The sequence below is a fragment of the Pleuronectes platessa genome, chromosome 12 (genome assembly GCF_947347685.1).
Source record: "Pleuronectes platessa chromosome 12, fPlePla1.1, whole genome shotgun sequence".
In the NCBI taxonomy this organism is placed as follows: Eukaryota; Metazoa; Chordata; class Actinopteri; order Pleuronectiformes; family Pleuronectidae; genus Pleuronectes; species Pleuronectes platessa.
In genome coordinates, this window is record NC_070637.1 from 10,372,963 (window position 1) to 10,398,368 (window position 25,406).

A 25,406-nucleotide genomic window follows, 5' to 3' on the forward strand; every position below is an offset into this window, starting at 1 on the left:
TATCAAACACTATTCATACACTGTGGGCACCATTTGGGGGTTCAGTATCTTGCCCAAGAACACTATGGCATTTGTAAGTGGACAGGCCGATAGTTAAATTATAATGGCACTCAACAAATTGCACTTATAAAGTTGAGTTCACCTGTCATGTTGGCTGGGTAACACAAGGTGTAAATTCTCCTTAACAAAATAACTTAGATTGTGTCGTCAGTGATAACTCAGCTGAGTTTGAGAATTAATATTTAAAACGTACAGCGTGAGTTACAAAATCCTGCTGTGAGAATTATATGAATTTATAACCTATGGGAGGTCTCCTGAAGGATGCAATGACATTTTTGCTCTGGAGTTTTTTTGGCGCTTGACCCATGCTCAAAGGCAAATTCACCAAATATAGCTGCTGCTTCAAATTTGTGACCCTTGAAATATACACTATTAGGTGAGGAAGACAGGTTTGCAATCTGTTTACCTGCAGGTCGAAGTGTAGGTGTTGAAACCACCGAAGATGACATGGCAGTATTTAAACCTGAAAAAAGTAACATGGCCAAATATTTAGAACGGGAGCGCTGCAAATCATTAAAAATCTATTTGCATTATGAAGTCATTCGTACGTTTGTGACCACATGTTGGAAAGAGGTCAGATGCATCTTTCTTGAAAACAATAAGCATATATGAATGATGATAACTTGTCTAAAAGTTATTTAAAATTCATAGGTGTTCTTTTATCAGAAATTTCAAGTGTTGGCCATTCTGCAAGAGGAGAGGATTTTTCTCGCCTGTCCTAAATCTTGGGGAATAAATGGTAAAAAAAAAAAGGTTTTAAGACTCCCCCCTAGTTTGAAGCTATGCCATTGCCAAGGCAACTCCTGCTGAAGCACCAGTCACTGGAATTGTGGTGACTCTGTTTCGGACAAAGAGGTGATTCACAGCAGGATTATTGTACGTGTGAGCGAGGCTGGGAGGGAGCTTAATTCTTTCCTGCTTGCCTCTTGCAAGTCCCTTTGTTCGACCTACAAGCCTATTGATTATGTAATCGTTTAAAACTATTGTTTATGATATTTCAGTTAGGCTGCCTAGTGCCTGAATGGTCTTTATGCGGTGAACATTTGTATGCTTATGCACACATCAATGGATAGTCATTTTCCCATTGAAAATAATTGCTTTGTAGAAAGGACACCTAGTAAATATAATTTGATTTCATTGTTAAACGTGGAACGGTTTAGGTGGGTCATTGTGTTTCCTCCACCCCAATCTCTTCTTAGCATAATTTTTACATTGTTGTGTAGCTTCAAACATACCAACATGAAATAGCAACACATCCATCCTAATAACAGCATGTGCTATAATTAGTAAACTTGTCTTTAAAAGTCTCTGATCTGAACAGCACAGTGAACACAGTGGCAAGGCTTTCCTGTAATTTAAATCACATAATCTCTGAGTGATTCTAATTATTAGTTATTATTATTTGTGGAAGAAGAGTTGCATGCTTTAATTTCACAACAGAACTCATTATTTAAAGTGAACTGTCTCATTATGTTTTATATATTTGTCCCTATTGACACATTCAAATATGAGCAGCTTTTGAATGTTGTGGCCGGTCTAGCAAACTAGTTACGAACCAATAATAATGTGTCATTTGCAAACACAATGATCATTTATGTAACAGATTATAATAGTGCCTGCACACACACACACACACCAGTGTTTTCACTTGTGATGTCTACTTAAAAACTCCTTAAGGTCAAAGCGTTCACATAATGTGCTTGATTGACATCTCCTTAACCCTCCTACTCAGTTTGTTGTTCCGGTCAGGGCAGCACCATAGGATTTTTATGAGTGCATGGAGTTTGATGGATTCATGTAACTCCCTGCATAGCGATACATAATACACAACTGATGAAACTAGTGTGATGGAGATAATCCTGAAATTATAATATGATCAGTTTGTAGACAGTCTGTCAGTTACTAGATTGTACAAACAACATTGTGAGTATTAGGTGATAACTGTGCATTCCATGGTTTTGAAGCAAATTGTACTTGCTGTTCTGGGTTTATGCCCTCATGGTTGAATGCATTTATTGTAATTCACTTTGGGTGAAGGCATCGGCTAAATGAAATGTAATGTATGTTTTGGTTATATTGCATGTGACAATATGGACAGTGCAACATTGGAAGGGGAGGGGCTGGTGCTAACTAAGGTTCACTAATAATTATTAGCAAAAATCTTTGGCATTAGCCATGCAGTGTGCAGCCATGCAGCATTTCATTTTCAGCTGAGCATCGCTGTCGCCGTCTGCAATAACAAATGTGCCAGTGGTATGTCGCATGAGCTGCAACTAATTAACATGAGGGCAGGTCTAAATTGAACTTGGCTGGTGTCAGTTTGTTTGCTCTCTGCTCACCGCTATCCTGTCAAAGATAGTTTGTCTGAAAAGAAGCGCCTCTCTGTAACACAGCCGTACAACCACGAGTGAATCAAGTGCGAAACCAGGGTGAGACGTCTTAGCGTTTCCCGTCATGAAACTGAGCCTTCATTTATGTCATTTCAATAAATGGCGCTTAATCAAACTTGATATTTATGACGTTTAGCATTTGGATCAAGATGCTCATAAAGCACATGGTGTGAGATTAAAAAGTCTGCAGCTGTGTTATTTCAATGTGTCTGATACACAGGTCATTCAGTCAACATTTAAAAGATGAGAGATGCCACCTACAGACCCGACCTGGGTGACATAGCAAATTTGTGGTTCGTCAAGCCTGAACTTTGACATGTGAATCTGCTAGGGCTAGTTTTATAGGAACGTAATGGGCACATTTTATTAGTGCGTGAGAGGCTGAAGAAATATTTAAAGAGCCCAGTCCAGATGCAATTAGCAGGGGTTGTCTGTATGTTTGCATTGGTCCGTTACAGAGAAACAGCCTGTCAGGGATTCCCTGATCCTGTCCCTGATGACAGATATAAAACAAGCTCATACACTCACTGATTTACAACCCATATTAAGCATGCCACAACTATGCCGTTTTATTTTTTATTTTTCACCAGCTTTATGCTTTCAATAGCTGCCATTTATTTTTACTGAGCTGCCAAATAAATACTCTATAGTCATTCATGCTTTCCAAAAAATGCACCATAAGCAGTGGCTTACTTCAACGCACACTCTGTGGAGTGGGCTGTTAAATTTTTCATGACCCAAGACCTCTTTATTAGGCAGAAACGAATCTCGTTCTGTTGCTGCCAGTGTCACTCCGGGATATTTTGTTACTGTAAAGCTGGAATGGTTTCAGAGCCCTGACTGAATGTAGCAGCTTTTCCTGTTTTGTCCCCCTGACTAGAAAGGCTTGAATACTGAGTAGGCCTCGGATCACTAGTAATCAGCAGAGGTGCGAGAGCTGTTTAAATTGTCTATATGATTCAACAGCCAGGAAACTAGTACTTTCTGGCCAACCCCCAGTGTACGGTCAGCTCTGCCATTTGTCCCTTTTGTGGATTGAAGAAAAGCTTTTATAGCATGAATAAATATACGTTTTCTCTAATATGAGAGCTGTGCACATTAGCCTGACATTCAAGTATGATCTTTTCAAACATGTATCTTTTGTTTTTTGTATTGCATTTCATCCAAATCAAGCTGCAGTTTAGGTTTGTTTCTTTCCCTGCCAGCCCCAGGTGCGTTTGGCCAGCCCATGCCAAATCACATTTGTATGTGTTTAATCAAGCACGTGTGCCTGGAGAGTATTTTCCACATCACTGGCGCTAGGTGTGTAGCCAGAAAACTGGTCTTGATTATACTACTGCTATTACCCTTTTGTTGACTTCTTCATGGAGTAGCCGAAGTGGGCTTCTGATAAATACTGCTGCACTTTTTTTCTTATGGCAGCTCTTGTTCGGGGCATGGGGGTATTTGGAGTTGGCGAGAGGATGTTACGCATCCTAAAGGGCTAAGGAATTCCGCCTCTCTGAGCTTAGTCATCTGGATTGCATGTTTTTATTTTATTTTCCAGTCGGGGGAACATTGTCTGTTGTTCAGCACTATCAGGGGCAGTTAAAATAAAAAAGAAGAAGTCAATGTTTTTCTCCAGATGGCCGTAGGCTAAATGGCAATCCATGATTTTTCTTTCATACATTTAGCTGAATACAGGGAGGCGGGGCTTTGTCACCGGACACAACCATAGACTGTATATAAAAAGGACACAACAAGCCATCCCAACACAAGCAAGAACAAAGGAAATCTTGCCTCAGTTGTGTGTTATCACCCATGTCTTTTTAGGTTGAGGAGGTTTCATAGCCCCAACTGTCAAGTTAACCCAAGCTGCCTTCTTCAACTGATTGGTATGACTTTTCAAGTAGTAGAAGAGATGGACAGGCTTTGAGCAGGAGTAGTAGTACCAAAGTAAACCTGGGATGTTCTGGTATTATATATGATATACACGGTGGCAGTCCAGCTTTGTGTCACAGGAGACATAGCGAGAAGACATGGCTGCTGCCGTGCTGCGTCATGTAAACTCTGTGTTGGCGAGGGCAGCTGGAGCTGATGCCGGATGCTCTTAAGACAAACGAGGTGTTTTATCTGAGAGGCAGGGAGGCTGAAGTGCGCTGGACTCTGTCCCTGAATACCATCTGTCAGAATCTCAGACAGTGGAGATGAGGCACATGTCCTGGTTTGACTGTTACAAGTCTTGGTTTCCTCAGCCCAGAAAAACACGTTTCTGGAAATTTGTCTCTTTTCTGCAGACAGCTCAACATTTGACTTAGCATAATTTCACTCTGCAGGGATATTTTAATGAAAGGAACACATCATCATTTTTGCACGAACCCATCTTTACTATTTGTAACTAAAGCCCAACTGATATAGATTTATGGTGATTTTTATTATGTAAAACGAAAAGAATTAATGCAAATCTTTTTTGCATTGTATATTGCGTAAAATTAAAGTGTATATATTGGTGGATATCATAGACTCGCATTAAGAAATGTATGTTTAAGTCTCATACCACCTCATATTATTGGCAAACTGATATATTGGACAACTATTTGCAACCACAGTACACAGAACTACCCATCAGTAAGAGCTGCATACAAATAAAGAACTAATAAAAAAAATCACTAAAACACTACTTGAGGTAAAAAGAGTATTTTATTAGTTATTTTACCTGAGAGCTGAACTGGGTTAGAGAAACCATTTCTACTTTTTGATATCGATTGTAGGATCTCAGTTGAATACCAGCGAGTCTCTCGTTGTCTGGAAATAAAGTATTATCAGATTATTTTCTTGATTCTTTCATTTGCATGTGAGTCCCAAAATTACCCCATGCTTTATTTGTCTGTCAGATCAGATTTATGAGTGACATGAAACCCTGATGTTCATTTGGGTAATTGGACCGTGTAATCATTACATTACATGTCATTTAGCTGACGCTTTTATCCAAAGTGACTTACATTTTTAGAACACTCGGCATTTATGCCAAGGACACTTAGTCATGCAGATGGGATAGAGTGGCCTAGGCCACGCTAATCGTATAGCTGTTAACACGTAGTAGTGTGATTTATGGGGAACGGCAACATATCGCTATTGCATATGCTGTTAATTTCATGTCCTTATTATTTCAGCTTGTACACCATCCATGTAGACAATAGTATTAGCATTAACAGCTTCTGTCCTCAGGTTCAAATCTAACATTCTAGCAGTGGTAAAAAAAGTGTGTTGCACCTGCCAAATTTGTCGAAATGGAGTCAAAAGGGGAAGTTTTTCTCCTCCAACCGCCCGAAGCTACTGGGTTCGCTGAACCACTCCATCAATGTGAAACGCCTCTATAAAATGGTTGGCTGCTGTTTATTGTCATTTTTTTCATGCCACTCAAGGGTTTGCTCACGTGCATATGCTAGGAACAGCTTTCAGTGTTTACACAAAGGCAGTAGGTCTTTTGTTGGCTGGTGTACATGCCCCCGGGTTACAGTAAATAAAGAATCTGACTTGGACAAGGAATTATAAAGTGGATAAAATCATCTTCAGGACCTGAATGCTTTGGAAAAACAATGAAAATAACTCGCAAACAGTTAAAACATGTCAAAGGACTCATTCGCAGATGTCAGTCCTGAAAGCAGTCTGGTCATGCTACAAGTATGTGCCACAGAGGCCGAGAGCATCTGGTGTCAGTGATTAGTTCCTTCTCACTGGTTTGAGTGCTGCTAAATGCTGGATTAGTTGTTAGTTGAAATGGCAACCTGTACACTCTTTTCTTTTCCTCCTCGTGGGAACAATGAACAGCTGCTATGAACCCAGACACATACGATTTATGTCTGTGATCGGGAGAGAAAAGTCTTCTGAATAATAAACTATCAACTACAAAGGCCATAACCATCATTCTGTGGTGATTTTTTTGGAGATAACCTGATATTAAATTGTAAGAGAGCTCTTTCATTACGATTCAGTCAGTTATTAATCCACTCAGAAAGTAAGAAAATGGGTTTTCTTGGTCAGTTTAAAAATTGGTACATTGGAAAAATATCAGCTCCTTCTCAAATGTGCTAATTACAAGAGTTAAAATCTGCACTCATAATTAACCACGCTCAAGTTTGACATTGCAAAAGGTTTCGATGTGTCCTGTCAGCAGGAAGTGTGGCCCATTTTGAGTTTTATTCTAGAAAGATGTCTAAATATACCAGTGTTGGGTGAGGCTTTTTCTCAAGCTTTATACAAAACCCTTGTCTGCCCTCATCCACACACTGATCGTCTGTTTTCTCTTTGTACCTTACCCTCTGCAAATCTGTTCTTGGGGGGGTTGATAAACATCTAATAATGACACAAGATGGTGCTATGTGTTTCGGAGAGCTTCCTCTCTGTAGTCATCAAAGCAGCAGAGAAGTGGCCTTTTTGTTTGCTCCCTCAGAGGCTTGTTTTCCAATACCCAGAGCAGATGGTATGTGTTTTCTAGGGATGAATCACTGAGCCGGGTGCAGTTTGCGTATCCAGCCCAGACTGTGTGATGCTCGTATGCGTGTCCTCCTGCCTTAGCTGAAATAATACACCTGTGTCAGTAAGCTATATATATAATAAAATACTTTGAACTCACTTGTTTTGTGTTCTTTTTAATTTCCTCAGACTCTGGAGGAGCCCCCCTACCTGACAGTAGGGACGGACGTGAGTGCAAAGTACCGAGGGGCTTTCTGTGAGGCCAAGATTAAGATGGCCAAGAGGCTAGTCAAGGCCAAGGTAAGTCACAAGTGCTATGTTCTAAAATTATGAATATGGTCTGTAAAGGTGAATGCATTAGGGCGAGGGTCCCTTGTCTTTGTCTGATCACTGAGCTCAGCTTTCTTGTTCATCCGCAGTGGTTGGATACGAGATGGTCACATTTTAAAGCCACTGTCCAACACATTCCTTTAGAGATGAGACTGTTGTGATGATCAGAGATGTTAATTGTAGACTTTGAGAAATGATCATTTCAATGATTTCTGATGTTGCCAAAGATCCATCTGGGCTGCTTACACGCTGGAGCGCTTCCACCTGGTCTAGGTTGTTAGTACTGCTCAAACAGATGAAACACTGATCAAGCAGCCCAGCTGTGACAGATAGAGGAGCTTGGCCGCCCCACCAGGTACCTAGATGTCCTCAGGCGTCCCGGTCGCCAACAGCTTCCACCTCCCCCATTGGTTTTATGCATTGCTGATGAGGGCATTAAACGATGCACGTAGTACAGTATCTCATTTCCCAGTGGGACTGGAGCATCTGGGTAATACAATAGAGACAGATCGCTTGTCTCTCGTTCTGCTGGAGTGTGTGGGAGGAACAAAGAGTGGATGCTGGCTTTTTCACTGTGTCAGTGCACTACAGTTCCCCTGTAGAGACAAAAGAGCAGCAGCGTTCTGGCATTCTGGTCTACCAGCTGAAATCATCAAATGATGTGCCGTATTGTCTCATGGACAAACGATCTGATGTTCTTCATTTAAATATGATGGGCTTAAACGAAGATAATAGGACAGTCTTGGCTCATAAATGAATTACCATACTAATTGGCTGAGCGTGGGCTTTGTTTTTGAGTAGCTGTAATGTGGATGTGAGCTCCGTTACACAAACATTGAAATATGACATTAATGAATTCCTCTTTAGCTCTTTGGTTTATTAATCTCTGCTTGTTAACCAAAGTCGATGGTTGCACCGTGTGTGTCGCCAGTGTCTTTTCAGCGATTTATAAGGCTCATCAAAAAGGTCTTGTGTTATTTAGGATGATTTAGATGACCTGTAAAAAGTGAATTAGCACCATGTCGTTATCACTTATAGTTAAAGGTTCAGCATGCATATGGTCATTCATGACTATCTTACAAGCAGAGAGCCCCAAAAATATATGTTACATGCTGCATGTTTATAGAGCATTTTTTTGTGTTTGTCTTTACCGATTTCATGGCAGGATGCAAATGCAAAGCATACAGTGCCTTGCATAAGTATTCACCCCCTTGGACTTTTTCCCCATTATGTACTGTTACTAACTGGAATTCAAATAGACTTAAATAAACGTTTTCCCGTTTGATCAACAAAACATGTTTTTATTACTTTGGAGGTGAAATTTTTTTTTTATTGTGACACGAACAATAATGAGAACAAAAAAGTTGTCATCTGTTGGGTGCATAAGTATTCACCCCCCTGTGTCAATACTTGGTAGAACCCCCTTTCGCTGCAATTACAGCTGCAAGTCTTTTGGGGTATGTCTCTACCAGCTTTGCACATCTAGAGATGGAAAGGTTTGTCCATTCTTCTTGGCAAAAAAGATGAAGCTCAGTCAGATTGGATGGAGACCGTCTGTGAACCGCAATCTTCAAGTCTTGCCATAGATTCTCTAATGGATTGAGGTCTGGGCTTTGACTGGGCCATTTTAAGACATTAACATTCTTTAATCCAAACCATTCCTTTGTAGCTCTGGCTGTATGTTTAGGGTCATTGTCCTGCTGGAAGATGAACCTCCGCCCCAGTCTCAAGTCTTTTGCAGACTGCATCAGATTTTCTTCAAGGATTTCCCTGTATTTGGCTCCATCCATCTTTCCCTCTATTCTGACCAGTTTCCCTGTACCTGCTGAAGAGAAGCATCCCCACAGCATGATGCTACCACCACCATGTTTCACTGTTGGGATGGTGTGCTCAGCGTGATGGGCAGTGTTGGGTTTTCGCCACACATAGCGTTTTGCATTGAGGCCAAAAAGTTCAATTTTGGTCTCATCTGACCAGAGCACCTTCTTCCACATGTTTGCTGTGTCTCCCACATGGCTTCTGGCAAACTCCAAACGGGATTTTTTTATGGATCCCTTTCAACAATGGCTTTCTTCTTGCCACTCTTCCATAAAGGCCAGATTTGTGGAGTAGACGACTAATAGTTGTCCTGTGGACAGATTCTCCCACCTCAGCTGTGGATCTCTGCAACTCCTCCAGAGTAACCATGGGCCTCCTGGTTGCTTCTCTGATTAATTTTCTCCTTGTCCGACTCTTCAGTTTGGGTGGACGGCCTCCTCTTGGTAGGTTTGCGGTTGTGCCATATTCTTTCCATTTTCTTATGATGGATTTTATGGTGCTCAGAGAGATGTTCAAAGCTCTGGATATTTTTTTATAACCTAACCCTGCTTCATATTTCTCCACTACTTTATCCCTGACCTGTTTGGTGAGCTCCTTGGTCTTCATGATGCTGTTTGTTCAGTAATGATCTCCAACAAACTCTGAGTCCCTCACAGAACAGGTGTATTTATACTGAGATTAAATTGCAGACAGGTGGACCCTATTTACTAATTATGTGACTTGCAAATGTGACTTGTGAATGCAATTGGTCGCACCAGATCTTTGTTAGGGGTTTCACAGTAAAGGGGGTGAATACATATGCACTCAACACTTTTCAGATTTTTATTTGTAAATAATTGTGAAATCCATGTAATATTTCCCCCCACTTCCAAATGATGCACTATTTTGTGTTGGTCCATTACATAAACTCACGATGAAATAAATTTTAATCTGTGGTTATACCATGACAAAATGTAGAAAAGTCCAAAGGGGGTGAATACTTATGCAAGGCACTGTATCTTTATTAAAAAGAAGTTCAATTTTACTTTCAAAAGCATCTCAAGAAAATTTAGCGTCAATGTTTACTGGTGGCTTAAGATTTTTCTATCTCTGGTGTTTTTATTAAAATGTTTCCAGACGCTATTTCTCAGAAGGTTTGTCGTCATTATGATCTTTTGGACATGCAATTTAGTTTATTATTTAAGTTTTTGTGAGTTTAACGTGCTAGTTTCGTCCATTTATCATAATTTTCATTTTAATTGTGAATTCGCTCAGATCAATACGTATAATCAGTTTACTTTGTCCATGTTCAAACAATAGTTTAAAATGTTGAGTGTTATCCTCACTCCTTTTGGCTCTAAAGAAAATGTAGTGTAGTTGATACATTGTCAACAAGACAACATGTAACGTCAGGAGAAGGAATGCTTCACTATCTGAGCAGAGAGAGGCTTTGAGGCAGGAAAATGAGTGGAACAACTGGAGTTGCTGTTTATTTTTGTCTGAGCTGTCACCATACTGTTTGTTGTGAGCCCGGGTTCATGCCCTTCTGCTGCTTATGGGCTTAAAGGCAAAGAAAACCTTTGCGGTAATCATGTTTGAATAAATCAAGATCAAAGTGCACTGTTCAACTACAACTCTGTATTTTAGAGCCGGGCCAATATTTAACTTTTGGGCTGAGGTGATTTTAGAGATTGAAAATGATAAGTATCTATGTATCGGCTCGTGTTCTTATTCTATATAGGCTGTCACTGGTCGTTCAGCTGACCAGGTTTTCATGTTGGAATAAATTGGTCAACATCATAGACTGCATATAACGCTGGAGGTCACGTCCCCAAAATTGAAGCAAAAGTGTATAAATTGCCACCTGGGGGCTGGCTTCAGTATAAGTCATCAACCCTGCATCCTCTGTTAGTTGGATGGGACATGGACCAAATGAAACCACTTTTGCAAAAGACGATTTCTGTCATTTTCGATTGTAGTTATCTCTTGATGTTTATGTTTCAAGTTGGTTTGGTTTTATGTAGTTGATATTCTCCAATCTGGGTGAATCTTAATGATTGGCAGCTACCTGAGACTGACTCATGATTGGCAGAGTACATGTATCAGTGGGACCTTCAATACTTTGGCTCCAGCCTCTGATCACTTCTGCACAGTCTTTGGCTCCTAATGCTCAAGCTGTCAGTGATTGTATCCAGGATATTCATTGATAGTAGGACGGAGTACAGACCTGTTGTCCATCTTTATATTAGATATATGGTCAGCTAAATATTGATACTAATCGTGTATCAATCTGTGACAGACAGCATTGACTCATGAAACTGGTCAACTGATATATTGATGTGGCTCTAGTATTATGTAAACAGGAACATAACATAATGCAATTTCTAAATTTAGTGAAGTGAAATATCCTGCAGATTAGCTACATTATGTTATAATAAATTGAACTCCTGTTAAACATGTTATTATTTTACTAGCTTATTTCAAAATGCGTTGTTCAGTCTAGGTGGTTCTACAGTTTATATGTATTGGCACAGACTGCTGTAAGAACCAAGCTCACAGTGAGGAGGCTGTGAGAGGTTGTTAGGTGTTACTGACGCTCTCTAGCTGGGTCTTCGGGCAGCTTCAGTCACCCTCCTTCTGTCTGTGGGGAGCTGAGCCTCCTGTGCTGGTCCCTGTAAAGAAATGGATTCCTTTATTCCACCCAGCAGGAATGTCATTATCTTCATGACTGATGATTTGTTGCCTCAGGATGCTTTTTATTCTTCTCTCCTCCCTTTTTATTTTATGACCTGACAGCACAGCAGCATCTTACAGTATATATTTCTCTCATTCATTGTCTTGATACTGTCTTCACAGCCACACTTTGATTGCTGTGTCTGCTCTCGACAAAACAGATGGGGGTGTTTTAACATATTTTTCTGCCCTTGTGTGGCGGTTGATTCCTAACTAAATCACAGTCAAAGTGACACCAATTCTCCATTATAATTATGTTACTATTTTACTAACACATGCTCTAAAAAATTACTTTAATTTCCCTTAGGAAACAAAAATTGAAAGCACATGAGCTTTTTAGATAGAAAAAGTAGTGAAAAGCTTTCTCAATGCAAAACTGACACATTTCTCATATGACCCTTTAAAAATCGGCAGAGAATGGCTTTATGTTTGTGCGTGCGCAATTGTGTGTTTGTGTGTATTGGCCGTATGGTCTATTTTTTGTCACTCAGCATTACCAGGTCGCCATGCAAATGCAAGATTACCACCGCATGATCAGATTATGATCTACCATGGCTCACTTATAGGAGGCTGCAGATGCGTCGAGGGGTTGGGGGGGTGGTCAGTTTGCGTAGCCGTTAACGTTCACTTCAGAAATCCTCCACAGTTGGCGCCAGCAGTCGAGGCGCAGTTGTCAAGTGTCTGGCCCTCACTCAACAACACCACAAATGAGCTATAGTATTTAATATCCACAAACATGCTGCTGCCTGACGACACTAACAACTATCTGCCAGTGTGTTTCTCTCAGGCCTGTGACCTCTAACAAACCCATCCAGCTGAAAGAGTCCATCGCTGTAATCAGCGTGTCAGCAGTTATAAAGTCCAGCAGGGATGTGCTTCCTCTGTGAAGTGGAGGATTGATGTGGCCCGGTCAGGCTTGTGGGGGATTGTTTGTTGATTCTTGTTAGTGATTCTCCCCCTCTGGTGCCTCCCCCTTCCACAGGTGACCTTTAAACCAGATCTGTCCACAGCTGAGGTCCATGATGAAAATATCAAAGGACCTCTTAAGGTAAGGCCAGAAAGATGGAGGGGATTGATGCTTTGTTAAATTCAGATAGTGTTTTTTATAACACGTCTATTATTTACACTTAATGCATTTTTTTTTTTGTAGTTGATCCTTTTTGTTTAAACTTCAAATTAATTCCAATTATGTCACTTTTTATGTTCCACTACTTTGGTTTTTATCTGTTAGCATCCATTGCCTGCTCATTAATTAAATAAAAACAACCTAATTAGAAAATAATAATTAGCATCTTGATATGCCAAATAACATCATTGAATCTGTCCAACAGGTGGGTGCTGTTGTAGAGGTGAAAAATCAGGATGGAGTTTACCAGGAGGCCACAATCAACAAGCTGACTGATGCTAGTATATATACTGTTGGTAAGTTCACAACAGACCACCTTCTTTACCTCCTATCATGAAGAATCAAACTCTCCTCACGGCAAGCTTATTAAACGTGCATGTGGACAAACTAACCCACAAAGCGTGGAAACCATTGTGGATTTAAACTTGTTATTGCACTAAGTTGTTGCCAGAACCATCTGCAATTTTGGTGTGTGTTGGATGATGTTGACTTTATAATTTGTCAGGGTCTAAGGATGTTGTTGTGTATTGTGCAGATTGTATAGCAGCTTGTTTTGTGAGATAGGGCTATATCAATACAAATTAAATTGACTTGACAGCAGTAAAGCTGCTGTGCTGTATCTGCTCAGTTATATCTGCAAACCATCAAATCCCAAACAGCTACTGTTGTTTTCTTGGTTATTTATAATGTACAGGAAAACTTAAACTCAAATATATTATGTTTCCATATTAATATATTTCGAAATATTGTCATCCAAAGCAAAGAGAAATACTGGTCAAGACAAACCCATTAAACAATTGAGAACTGTACCAATACTGGTGACTAATTCAAACGTATATTTAATTTTAAATAATTAGAGGTGGATCTCTAGAGGTAGAACATATAGTTAACATAGTCATTCAAATCTGAATTGATGGACTTATCATTTGGTCTCTAAAATATAAATAAATTGTTAAAAGAAAATCACAGGCCGACTTCCTTGAATTTATTTTTGCGACCAATCCTCCATCATTCTGAGGTATTTGGTTTGCAATTAAGTTAAAGAGAAATGCAGCAAGTGCTAAATTAATATTTGAGAAGTTGGAACCAGCCAAAAGTTAGAATTTTAGCATGAAGTATGCAATTTGAGTTGAAAAACTGTTGCTGTAGTTTTCATGGCAAGTTGTAAGTGCGAGTCTGTCAAGCGCACACAGTTAAAATGTTAAATAATCCAAAGCACACAGCGTAAAGGCTGCTGCTCAGATCTGCAGTTTCTCAGCAGCTGTTCATCTCTTAAAAAACGCCCATGGGGTTTTTCCTGTCTTGAAAACACTTGTCTTTTCTTTCATCAGTGAGAAAACAAAAACACAAGTCACTGCGGAAGTAACTATAAGTGTTTTTTCCCCTCATTGTTGTTGCCAAATACATTTGATTAATGAGATTTAAGGACTTACACATCTGGGTTTATCTGAAAGCGAAAGGAAGTCGGTTTTTGATCCTCAATATGATGTATTTTGTATATTGTAATCTTATGTGGCCGCACATTGTAAACATCTATGGCCATTTGATATCAGTCGATGCATTAGACAGTTCCCCCCCCCCCCCCGTCTCTTATCTTGCAATTTACTCCACTCTCTGCTGCACAGAGGGTCCTTGAAGCTCTGATAGAGCCATGAGCTGGAAGCGACACTGTCACTGCCTGTTGGATTTATCCACAAACATAATTTGTTTTCGGCGGATCATAAAACAAGCAGACATTTTGTAACTCTGTGTGTGTGCGTGTATTGGTGGACTCCTTGCCTACATACAGCAGGCTAATAGTTTTCCCTCTCATCTCTGCAGTCTTTGACGATGGCGATGAGAAAACCCTGAGGCGTTCCTCTCTCTGCCTGAAAGGAGCGCGTCACTTTGCAGAGAGCGAGGCAAGTATTGCGCTGTCCTTCAGCTTCCTGGGGACTCAGAGTCTGTTTCATAGCTTTGTTTAGTCAAAACAGTCTCACATCTCTATTCACAGTGCTCAAATTAAAAAGCTTCTCATGAATAGCACCATATTGGCCTCTAGAAGTTCAGCAGTGAAATATTTTCAGGATGTGTAAACTCACATTACAGGAAAGTGCTGTGATGGTAAATCTCTCTGTTTGTAACTGTTGACATTTCTTCAGGGTATACACAATCCATCTTCTGTCTTCAAATTTAGTTTGTGACAAGACGCCACTGAGGCTCATTTCTGTTCTCTCCTCTGCAGACACTTGACAGACTCCCTCTCACCAACCCCGAGCACTTCGGCACACCTGTCATCGGCAAGAAGGGCAATCGCGGGCGACGTTCAAACCCTATGTGAGTGTTGGCCTCCGTCTCTGTACATCCTGCAGGGCTGGTATCATACTTGATGTATCAGATGTCTGTGATGCCGGTGGGGAGGTTTTTCTCTGCCGACCCAGAACCATCAGTAATGGGCTCAACCATTTTTAAGCGTGCTGCTGACAGCAGTTGAACTGAAAGATTTACACTCATCTCCTTCGCCTCATAAACAGCCCTTGAGGCCTGCAGAGGACGGCCTACTTGCCTCCTCAAGTTCCTTAATCACGCCTGGCTCCTGTGTGTGCATGTGTGTGGGTGTCCTGCTGAACTAAATGTTCCAATGGGTGTTTTGTGCTCTGATATGCCTACTCCTGGTAGACTGCAGAGTTTTCATCAGGGAATAGGAACTGCTGAGGGATTTCGTTTTTGTCGCTGGAAATAATTGTGGCTTCACACTGTTATAAAGAGGACACTCTGCTACATAATCTCATTCTCTGACACCCATTGCTAATGGCACTCAGAGAAAAGTCAATATTACTCTAACATTGATGCAATATTGACCTGGAGCGGTCCCAGCTGCACATTAGCACCTTGGACCAGTTGTCTTCCGGTGCACTAAAAGTCTAAACTGTTTAATAACAAGGGCTGACAATGCAGCACATTTTGAGATTTTAAAGGAAGAGTTCAACATTTTGGGGGGGAATTTGCTTTCTTTTGGAGAGTCCTCATGTGTGGACCATAAAGAATGGAAACGGGTAGCCTGCCTCTACTAGAACGCAACACATTATGCCTTGTTTGTTTAACCATGAGGTTGCCAGGCAACCAGCAGAGATACCAGGAAGTCACTGGTACTGGTCAATAACAGAAAATAAAGATGGCTGATGGTAGCTGGCTGCAGTATAAGTCATAAACTACACTTCCTCCATGTTAATAGATGGGAGATGGCCCAAATAAAAATTCTCGCCAGAGAAAATTTTCCCAAAGAAGGTTTCTGTCATTTTACAGTTGGCAGCTGTTATTGTGGCGACATATGTTCAGGTGCTCAACTTTCTTAGAAATTTAGTTTTGATCAATTATTTTTGATGCTATAAAAATGAGATGAGATTTTATGATTTACGGCAGAGACTTGACTTTTTACAACTGGTCATGTGGGTTTATCGAATTTCTTTGAATTTGGCGACAAAAATTGGTCACACACAACTAAGATTTCTGCACCTAATATGTAAATATCGCAGACAGATAATGAAATGAAATCATGATATGGTGAAGATCAACTTCACAACAGCTCAATTAAAGATATAAAGATGCCATTTTTGGCAACCGGAGACTGTGTCATGCTAAACCTAGCGTTTAAATATTTGGTGGTAAATTGCTGATATCTTTTCAGACTTATCATTGGTGAAATTTCTCCATGGTGGCCCGACACAGCAAAAAGAAAATGTATCTATCCAATCGATCATCACTTTAACACCTCAATGACTTGTCCCGGCACGTACTTAGTTTAGTGGGAGCGACAGCACATCTCTTTCGCTACTTATAGGTCCAGGCTGAGTTAACTTGGCTCCTATCCCTGTTCTCCTCCCTTTCAGTGACATCCTTTCATTAGGTCTTATACTGTAACATGGCTGGTACATCTTTCTTCTATCACTGTTTATTGACTTACTGGAGACGGAAAAACTGTCACCGAAAAACAACAAGCATATATTAATTCATTTAATTATTAAATGTTTGTTTACCTCCATAGAGAAAGGGAACATGGATAGGGATAGAAGACAGAGTTCAGGGAGAGACAGGTGAGGAAAAGTAAAGAAAAAAATAGAGGGTGGGGTAAAGAAAGATAGATGAGACAACAAATTTACTTATCATAGGAAGTCTGGATTGTATCCCGATTGGTCTAATAGTCCAAGATTCAAGCCTTAGCGGTACCGTACTTCAAAAGGCAAGTTTCCAATACAAATTAAATACGAAATAAATGACAATTATTAATGCAATTATAGATACAATTTTTTTTTAGTCTATTAATCCTTTATTTATTTTTCTCAGACTCCACACAGTCACATTGCCCCCATGGCAAACCTTTTGATCTGGCTTGTGCTGGTAAATGGCTTGTAGAAAAACTATTTGGCCAGTATTTATTTATCTCCTTTTAGGTTAAATTAAATTGTATTTGCATAACGCCAAATCTTAATGAACATTATCTCAAGGCACTTTTCATAGAAGGTTGAGACCTTAAAATGATAAAGAAGGTCATTTTGGATCCTAGCCATGAATCAGGAACAAAAGAGGAGTATTTCCTTTAACTCAACACAGGTTTTATTCTAGTTTAGCTTTGGATGGAGCAAGGCTAGCTGCTTCCTCCTGCCTCCAATCTTTGAGCTAAGCCAAGCTAATGGGCGGTTGGCTGTATTTTCCTATTGAGCATACAGACATCTTTTCACAGAACCGGCAGCAAGAAATTTGATTAATAAGACTACTTAAAATGTTAGTTACTTAAATAACACTCATTTAATTATATTTTATATCTAACAATAATTGTGTAACTGTAACATTCTGTGTTATAGTTGTCATTGTTTTTGGTTCAAACTCTGTTCTAAATTACTTGTAGTCTCTTCATTCAGTCACTAAGAGTCGTGTGATTATGACTTTGATGTAAAGCATATTCAATGTTGTTGCTGTTGTCGTAGGAGTTTTAAGTAGCAGCAGTCTGGCTGATTTACAGTTCTCAGAGTGTGTGTGTGTGCGTGTGTGCGTGCGTGCGTGTGTGTGTGTGAGAGAGAGAGAGTGTGTGTGTGTGAGACAGACAGTGCTGTTGTCAGAACAAGCCTAGTGAGGCATAAAAAGAGGATGGAGGGCCTGTTTGCCTGCTGGAGCTGCTTGCATTATCATTGGCTGCCTGTCTACGGGCCACGATGACGGTTAAGACAGCTGAGAATGAGCCGCCTCGTCAATACGCTGATCCTAATGAGTGAGCACATCAATGGAACCAGCCTCATGTTTCTCTGTGATACATAATAGTTTGTCTACACAGATCGCTGGTGGTTTTCTTTTGCTGTGGGTTGTTAATTGGAGACTTTATTATGCTTTGTGGCTGAGTAGCTGTTAAATGAAAAGATGATTTGTCAGCAGAAATCCTTTGTCTGTCTATACTGAGAAGGAACTGTATTACAATTTTATTTACCTAATCCGTTTATTTATAGTGTGGAGTAATATGAAATATTTGCAGCTCTATGAACAACCAGGATGATTTTCTTTCATTAAACAACACTGCTAATAGGTCGACTTTTCTCAATCAACTGAGAACAACAATCTCATAACTAACTCCAAATAGAAGCAAAAAATGTTAACATTCTATAATGTCCATAGTGAATTCATCATTGACCCACAGAGAAAAAGCTAAAAATAAATGAAATCCTCCAAACTGAGAAGCTGGAACCAGAGAAAGTACTTTGTTGCTCTAAGCTGTGAATAAATTCACAGGGCTGAATTCACCGGATGTGAAGAATTTAAATATATGTACTTTTCTCCCACAGTCAAGAAGAAGAGGCTTCTTCATCTTCCAGTGAAGAGGAGGAGAGTGATCAGCGGCAGAATGAGGAAATGTTTGGCAAAGTGGTCTGTGTGGAGGGGGTCACCACCGGGGACAAGAAGAAGAGCACGTGGTACCCTGCACTGGTGAGTCTCCGTTCCATCACTGTGAAGAAGAAAGGGGCTGCCACTCCTGGTCCTCATGTTCACTCACATCATTGTATAACCACAGCACTATGCAGGTTTATGGTATTTAAATGCTGGAAATCTCCTTGTTTATACAGTTAAATAGCTGATTTCTATAAAGACAAACTTTGTGCAGCAGCTGCCTGACTGAACTTGATGAGTTTCCAAGAGTCAAAACAGCTTGACTCATATATTAAAAAAAAAGACACTTCAGCTTATTTTCCCTGATGTGTGTAACAGTGCAGTATAAACTTAGTTTGGATATTTTCAGTCTTTTCCCATCCATTTATCTCATCCAAGCCTTAACCCTCAGCTACTGCTTGTGCATAATGAAATAGTGACAGGCGTTGTTTGTTTACGTAAGTGTTAAAAGTATAACTGGGCGAATGAGAGAGGGTGGGGAAAGCTGTGCTTTTTAACAGCATAGTCATCACAGCCCCGCCTCCAGCATTTGTTGTTCTTGGCTGGCCATTGACCGAGCACCATGCTGCCTCCTTGTGACAGCCCAGAGAAGTACAATACACAGTAGCCTGTCATTGTTTATACTGTGACCGTATGGCAGAGGCGTGGAGTTGTACACTGGTAAATCACTCATCTGTGACAAACTCTGTGCTCTGAAAATGCCAAGTTAAATAAAAGACAAACCAAACAGGGACTGTAGGAGCAAGCTCTGTGCATTCATTTGCAGATTTCCAGCACAGCGCATGCGTCAAAAAGGGAAATGAACTCACAGTGCAAACACAAGTCATGGTGTTCAAGTAAAATCTTCCCCGCAGTGAGTGTGTGTTTGCAAGCAGATAGTACTGGTATAAATCAGACAGTGCTGCTTCCTCTGGATTAGACCCTGATATGGAAAAACTCTCACTGTTGTGTCTCTAGTATAATAAACCCTTCAGCTCCTCTGCCTGTTTGTCTTAATTTCATGTATGCATATTCTGTCATTTAACAGCATTGCCTATTGCTCAAGCTACTGCCTCTCTCTCTCTCTCTCTCTCTCTCACAAACACACATGCTACCACCTCATCTGACCTATTAACCGTCTCTTGTTTGTGTTCAACAAGGTCATCTCCCCGGACTGCAATGAAGATGTGAATATGAAAAAGGACAACATCTTCGTCCGCTCGTTCAAAGATGGAAAATTGTGAGTCATTACTAATTAACCAAAATGCACACTTATGATTATCAGTATATTAATTTACATTTGTATTATTAACACATAAATTATGTTTATGTTCAGCTTATCATTTCAAAAGTAACAAGGAAAACTGAATTTAGCATAGCACCAAGTTGGTATGTGATGGTTACTTAAATAATTATGGGGAAACAGCAATTCTTTTGAGAAGCTTTGGCAATAAGATGATATGCATGTTCATTTTATGAATGAGCTTAGTTGCTCCTGATTAGTTTTCTATATCTGTTCATCTCCTAATCATTAAGTCCCGGTGTAAAACATCCCCATCAGTAGTATACAGTAAGTAAATGCGGCCTGGAACCACACTGCCAGATTGTTTTATCTGTGGTAGAGAGAGGAATAAGTCCTGTCAGGAGTCTGCGCTCAGCAGATCGTGTCTTACTGCAGCTTTTCTGTATGTGGGTAGTGACGTGCCGTAGCCCACACAGAAGTTAATCTGGTGTTTCCTCGCTGCTTCAGAGACTTGCCTTATTGTCTGTTTTAATTCCACTGAAGACAGAACAGCCCTGAGTCTGCATTCCTTCATAGATATCCCGTGTAATTCACTGACATGAACCTTAATCTGCAGCTGAAGACGACACACTCGCAGCACAGGAAGTCTTATCGCTTGTATGTTGTCTAATGGTCAGGTGAAGGGTAGAGTTGATGCGAGGGATAAGATAAGAGGGATAAATCACCTAAGAACTGGAAGTCATATACTTGTAAAGTATTTCCTCTCTGAGTGAGCACGGTGCCCTGTGGTGGTGTTTGCTGCAAATTAAATCACACAGGGGCAGTCTACCCTTCTGTTTTGTTGCAGTTAAGTTCACTCATTGAAATCCGCATATCCAAGGGCGGGCGCTAGACATAATAATGTAGGGTGTCGGAAAATCTATATCATTATTAATGAGTTTCTTAGGTCTGTGCTTCCCCAAGTCATCCTGCTTTTATGCGGATGGAATAATAAGGATGAAAATATATTATTACTGTTACCCTTGATGTATCAGTCTGATGCATCTGTAGCGATGCATCTGTAACGTCTCTTTGTTTTTTACAGTATGATTTATAGCCGGTTTTGCTGATTATATTATGACACAAAACACCTAAGCTTTTTATTGTTCCTGTGGCGACGACAGGGATGCAGTCACTCTGATGCACATGGGAGTAAACTGCATACATGATCAGTGGGAAATAACAATAATCAATCGTGATTAACAGGCCAGGTCTACCCAGTCCTAAGCAAAAAGGTTTTTTAATGGTTTTTATTCAGAAAGAGCAAAATATCCACATGGTGCTGTCAACTTTGAGACCCAGGGTGCAGAAGACCTGCTAAGATGGTACCAATGTCTAGTTTTTTTAAACTGATAATATAAATCAGTCAAAATTCTTAGTCAGTTAATATTTCATGGTCAATAATGAATAGTTCACATTCGTCAACATCAGGTTCAGACTGTTTCTACCCTCTTATCAAAAAATGTCACAGTTTCTACCAGGCTGCCCCATTTCCTGTAGCCTTTTTTACACTTGAAATGTTTTCAAGTGTTTTCCCTTCTTTAACACCCGTACCCTCGCTCCACCTGACATTATTTATTATTTTACTCTTTATCATTCATGTCAGCCTCTTCTCGTCCCATTATTCCTGAATTATTTCAACTTGCTGCTCCCTGTGCGATGTGCTGTTGTTGTTTATTTTAACAGGGGGTCACGGCCATAGACCATGTGACCCCTCCCCGCACAGCACCTAGGTCAGTGTGTTCATTTATCTCTGGAGAGTGAAGTATTGTTAGTGGTCACCGTTCAGTCCGGCTTTTCCAAAACAATGGCTTTGGAAAATGTTTTTTCAGGGAAAGCAAGGTCACATCCAGAAGGGAGACCGGAGCTGTCAGGAAGCGGGTATTCTTATTTAGTCAGATCAGGCTACCATAGCAACAATGGAAACAGTTATTTTTTTTCTGGTCTTTTGGCTGCCTGGCAAACTTGAACGTGCTATTGAAGTACGCAGAGAAAAAAACAGTTTAATCATTGCACAAATGTTTTTAACTGAGCCTTTCAGAATCCGATAAACAAAGCTAGGCTGCAAACTGCATGTTTAATGTTGTAATTAATCGTTTCATAAAATTCTGTATGAAAGGGAATAATAAATAGTAGTATAATTCTGCACCATGTTAGTGGCATGGCTTTAGGGATGGCAAGGGCTTTGGAAATGAACTGCTGTGACATTTTGTGCAGATGATCATGGTCCCCAGAGGCTTAATCTTGATGATTTTTGTGATATTTCATCTTTCTGCACAATGAGCGTGACATTTTATCTCGACAGCTATTTGTTTATGAAAATGACTAACAAATGACATTCCCATCGGCCTCAACAGTTTTTGTGCTAATTAGCAGATGTTATTAAGCATCTGATAGCATTTAGCTCAAAATGCTTCTGTGCCTTACATATTCACAGAGCTGCCTGAGTGGCTGAACCCCCTTTTAATCCTATTTATCCTTTTAATTAATCACAGTTAAATAAATAAATAAATCTTTGCACCATTTGTAAACATACAAGTGCATTAGGGAACCCGTGGCACTAACACAAACACACAGAACTGAGATTTAGGAGGTGGAGCGGGTCACCCACTTGGTGGAGCGGGTCACCCACTTGGTGGTTCAATCCCCGGTTAAGATACTGAACCCCAAATTGCCCCTGACCGCTGTGCCTACAGTGTATGAATGGTGCGTGATAGAAAACTGCTGCACATAGAAGTGGTGAATGAATGCGTGTGTGAATGGGTGAATGTGGCTTGTACTGTAAAGCACCCTGGTTGGTTAAGACTGGAAAAGCTATTTACTAACACGGTTTTTAAAAAAAAAATCAGGAATTAAAGGTAATGTCTATTTTCCATGAGCTTGTTGAGCTGCAATAAACAGTTTTTTTTATACACCGAATAGCAATTCTATTGGATCAGCTCAGCTGTCGAAAGATACCACATCAAATCGTCACCCTGGCACAGCAGCCGAGACTTTAACAGATTTCAGTTTACAAGCTCCACTGATACATCTATCTGATGAATCACTGACACTTTGGCCAGTTGCTGTAGAGATGCTGGAAGAAAAGAGGCTGTGTGAATCTGGTCATGACTGTTCATGTCTGTTCAACTTCTGAAGTTGTTGCTGGTGCTGGGCTCTACGGTTGGAAACTATTTTCACTCTGCCTATAAGAGTTTAGGTTGTTTACTCTGTTGCTGCTATACATCTTATTTTTTGAGTCCAACTTTCCTTTCAGTAAAACACAATTCTGCAAAAATCTTTTGGCTGGTTTCTACTTTCACCTTCAGTCACATCCTAGAGCTGAACCATGGTCTAGTATCAAGCTGTGCTGTTCACACTATCATTCCTGTGCACATTTTAATCAGAGTCGCTGTGTTTGTTTTTGTAGCTCCACGGTGCTGAGGAAGGACGTCCGTGAGATCAGTAGCGACTGTCCTCCAAAAGCCGACGCAGGGCTCAAACCTGGTGAGTTTAAAGGAAAGCTTTTATCTTACAGAAGCCAAGCAAAGTGCGCATCGAGTCCCAGACATCTGTGAGCTGGTCTGTGTGTTGACACACTTGGCAAAAAATACTCTGAGTAGGTTGCAGCGAGGCAGACTGAAGAAAGAGAAGTTCTGTTTTTGTTTCCGGGGAATGCAGCAGTGAAGAGTGCCTGTCGCTGTTGAGTCTATTTTTATTTGAAGTCATCACCAGGATTTTTATATATTGCCCCTGTTTCTTTTCTGCTGCAGAGCTCTGACATTCTTATAATTACTGTAAGGAAGCAGCTCTGTATTATCCTAGTCTTCACAGGTGGTTGACTCACAACTGTGATATTTCCCGCGTTGCAAAACCATGAAACCAGCGTCTGCAAAGGTGGTTAGATGCTGCTTAAGTACCACCTGTGACATTGTGGCTGAGCGCTTCTGCTGCTCCGCGTCACAGCAAATACTCATGACAGCTTTTCATGTTGCTGGGTTCCATGGCTGAATTCTACTCATGTTTATGTCAGTGTCTTTTCTACTGTCACACTTTTGTACACTATATTCAGATGTAAGATTGTAGTTGTAAATGTAGTTAATCATCACTGATTCTCTGTTTAAAAATAATTAGCCAGAGAATTATCTGGTTTCCTTCAACTGAATTCCCTGTGTGATGGGTTCACTACAAGCAAATGTACACGTAGGACTCCAAATACCCACACACCATACATACACACCCACACCCACACACAAACACACAAACCTAGGGGCAGATGTCATGAGGTTTAAATCTAATAAATGGAGGTATTACATTTGAAATATATTGTCCTCGTGTTCTATTGATTTAAAATATTTACTTTTCTCTTTCATGTGGTTATACCTGATCCTTTCTTTAAAATATAAAATATTTAGTTATTAAGCAGCAGTAAGTAAAGATCAGCTGCTTGACTCAGTCCACAGAGCCCTGAAGCTGAGCTGTTCACCTGTTTATTCAAAGCTAAGAGAAGTTTGACTCAGTACACAGTTTACAGCTGGTCGCCTGTCTATTCAAATTGTATTAAAAATGAACGTGTCCAAATTGCAAAAAAACAGACTTTGCTTTTGCTAGTACACTCAACAATACACATGCTAAGTGTAAAGCCGATTAGATAAACTGTTCTTGAGATATGTGCTCCACTTACAGACAGAGATTTGTAGAATTAGTAGTATTGAACCTGTGCTCTGTTGATTTATTACTCATCTTTTTACTTAGCCTGGTAATTGTTCTATCTATTAAAGTCAAATTTTACATGCTCAGTTTGTGAGACAACTAGCAGCAGGGAATGCCAAGCAGCACACACTGGGTTGAAATGCCATAATGCATTTTCCTTGTGCGTTTGACAGCGCTGGACGCAGCCTTCGAGTTCCAGCATCAGTTGCTCGTGCCCAGCACCTGGAAGACAGAAGTGAAAGAAGAAAGCTCCAGCAGTGAGGAGGAGGATGATGATGAAGAGGAAGAGCAGCAGGCAGATGCCAGTGGTGAAGAAGAAGAGGTAATGGTGGTGCACATGATCTTATCCCTGCTACATCAGAGTTGACAAAGATTTTCAAAGTGTATCTTTTCCTGTCGGCAGGAGGAAGTGGAGCCGTTTCCAGAGGAGAGGGAGAACTTCCTGCAACAGCTTTACAAGTTCATGGAGGATCGAGGTAAAGTCTAAGGAGCAGATAAACTGATGTCTACATTGACATATAATTTCACTTAAACGTGTCTTTCATGTTTTGTTTTAGGTGCACCCGTAGAAATAAAAAAAATGTTACGACAAATTCTTCACACTAAGATTAGGTCCAGGAGGGTTAATGGAAACACAAGTTTTTATATT

At 40.3% G+C, this 25,406-nt stretch overlaps 1 protein-coding gene across 6 annotated transcripts in view; it reads left to right on the forward strand.

Annotated features, from left to right (window-relative positions):
* The window catches only part of arid4b (AT-rich interaction domain 4B), a 42,635-nt gene that overhangs the window by 5,066 nt on the left and 12,163 nt on the right, over window positions 1-25,406 (forward strand). For 5 of the 6 annotated variants that reach the window (XM_053437049.1, XM_053437050.1, XM_053437051.1 and 2 more), the window contains exons 3-12: window positions 7,095-7,205; window positions 12,748-12,813; window positions 13,097-13,187; window positions 14,713-14,792; window positions 15,116-15,207; window positions 18,702-18,843; window positions 19,944-20,023; window positions 23,475-23,551; window positions 24,931-25,079; window positions 25,161-25,233. In XM_053437049.1, the coding sequence (XP_053293024.1) occupies window positions 7,095-7,205; window positions 12,748-12,813; window positions 13,097-13,187; window positions 14,713-14,792; window positions 15,116-15,207; window positions 18,702-18,843; window positions 19,944-20,023; window positions 23,475-23,551; window positions 24,931-25,079; window positions 25,161-25,233 (961 nt within the window). Of the gene's footprint in view, window positions 1-7,094; window positions 7,206-12,747; window positions 12,814-13,096; window positions 13,188-14,712; window positions 14,793-15,115; window positions 15,208-16,253; window positions 18,137-18,701; window positions 18,844-19,943; window positions 20,024-23,474; window positions 23,552-24,930; window positions 25,080-25,160; window positions 25,234-25,406 lie in introns of those variants that run through there. The other variant, XM_053437053.1, reaches the window with a different exon arrangement.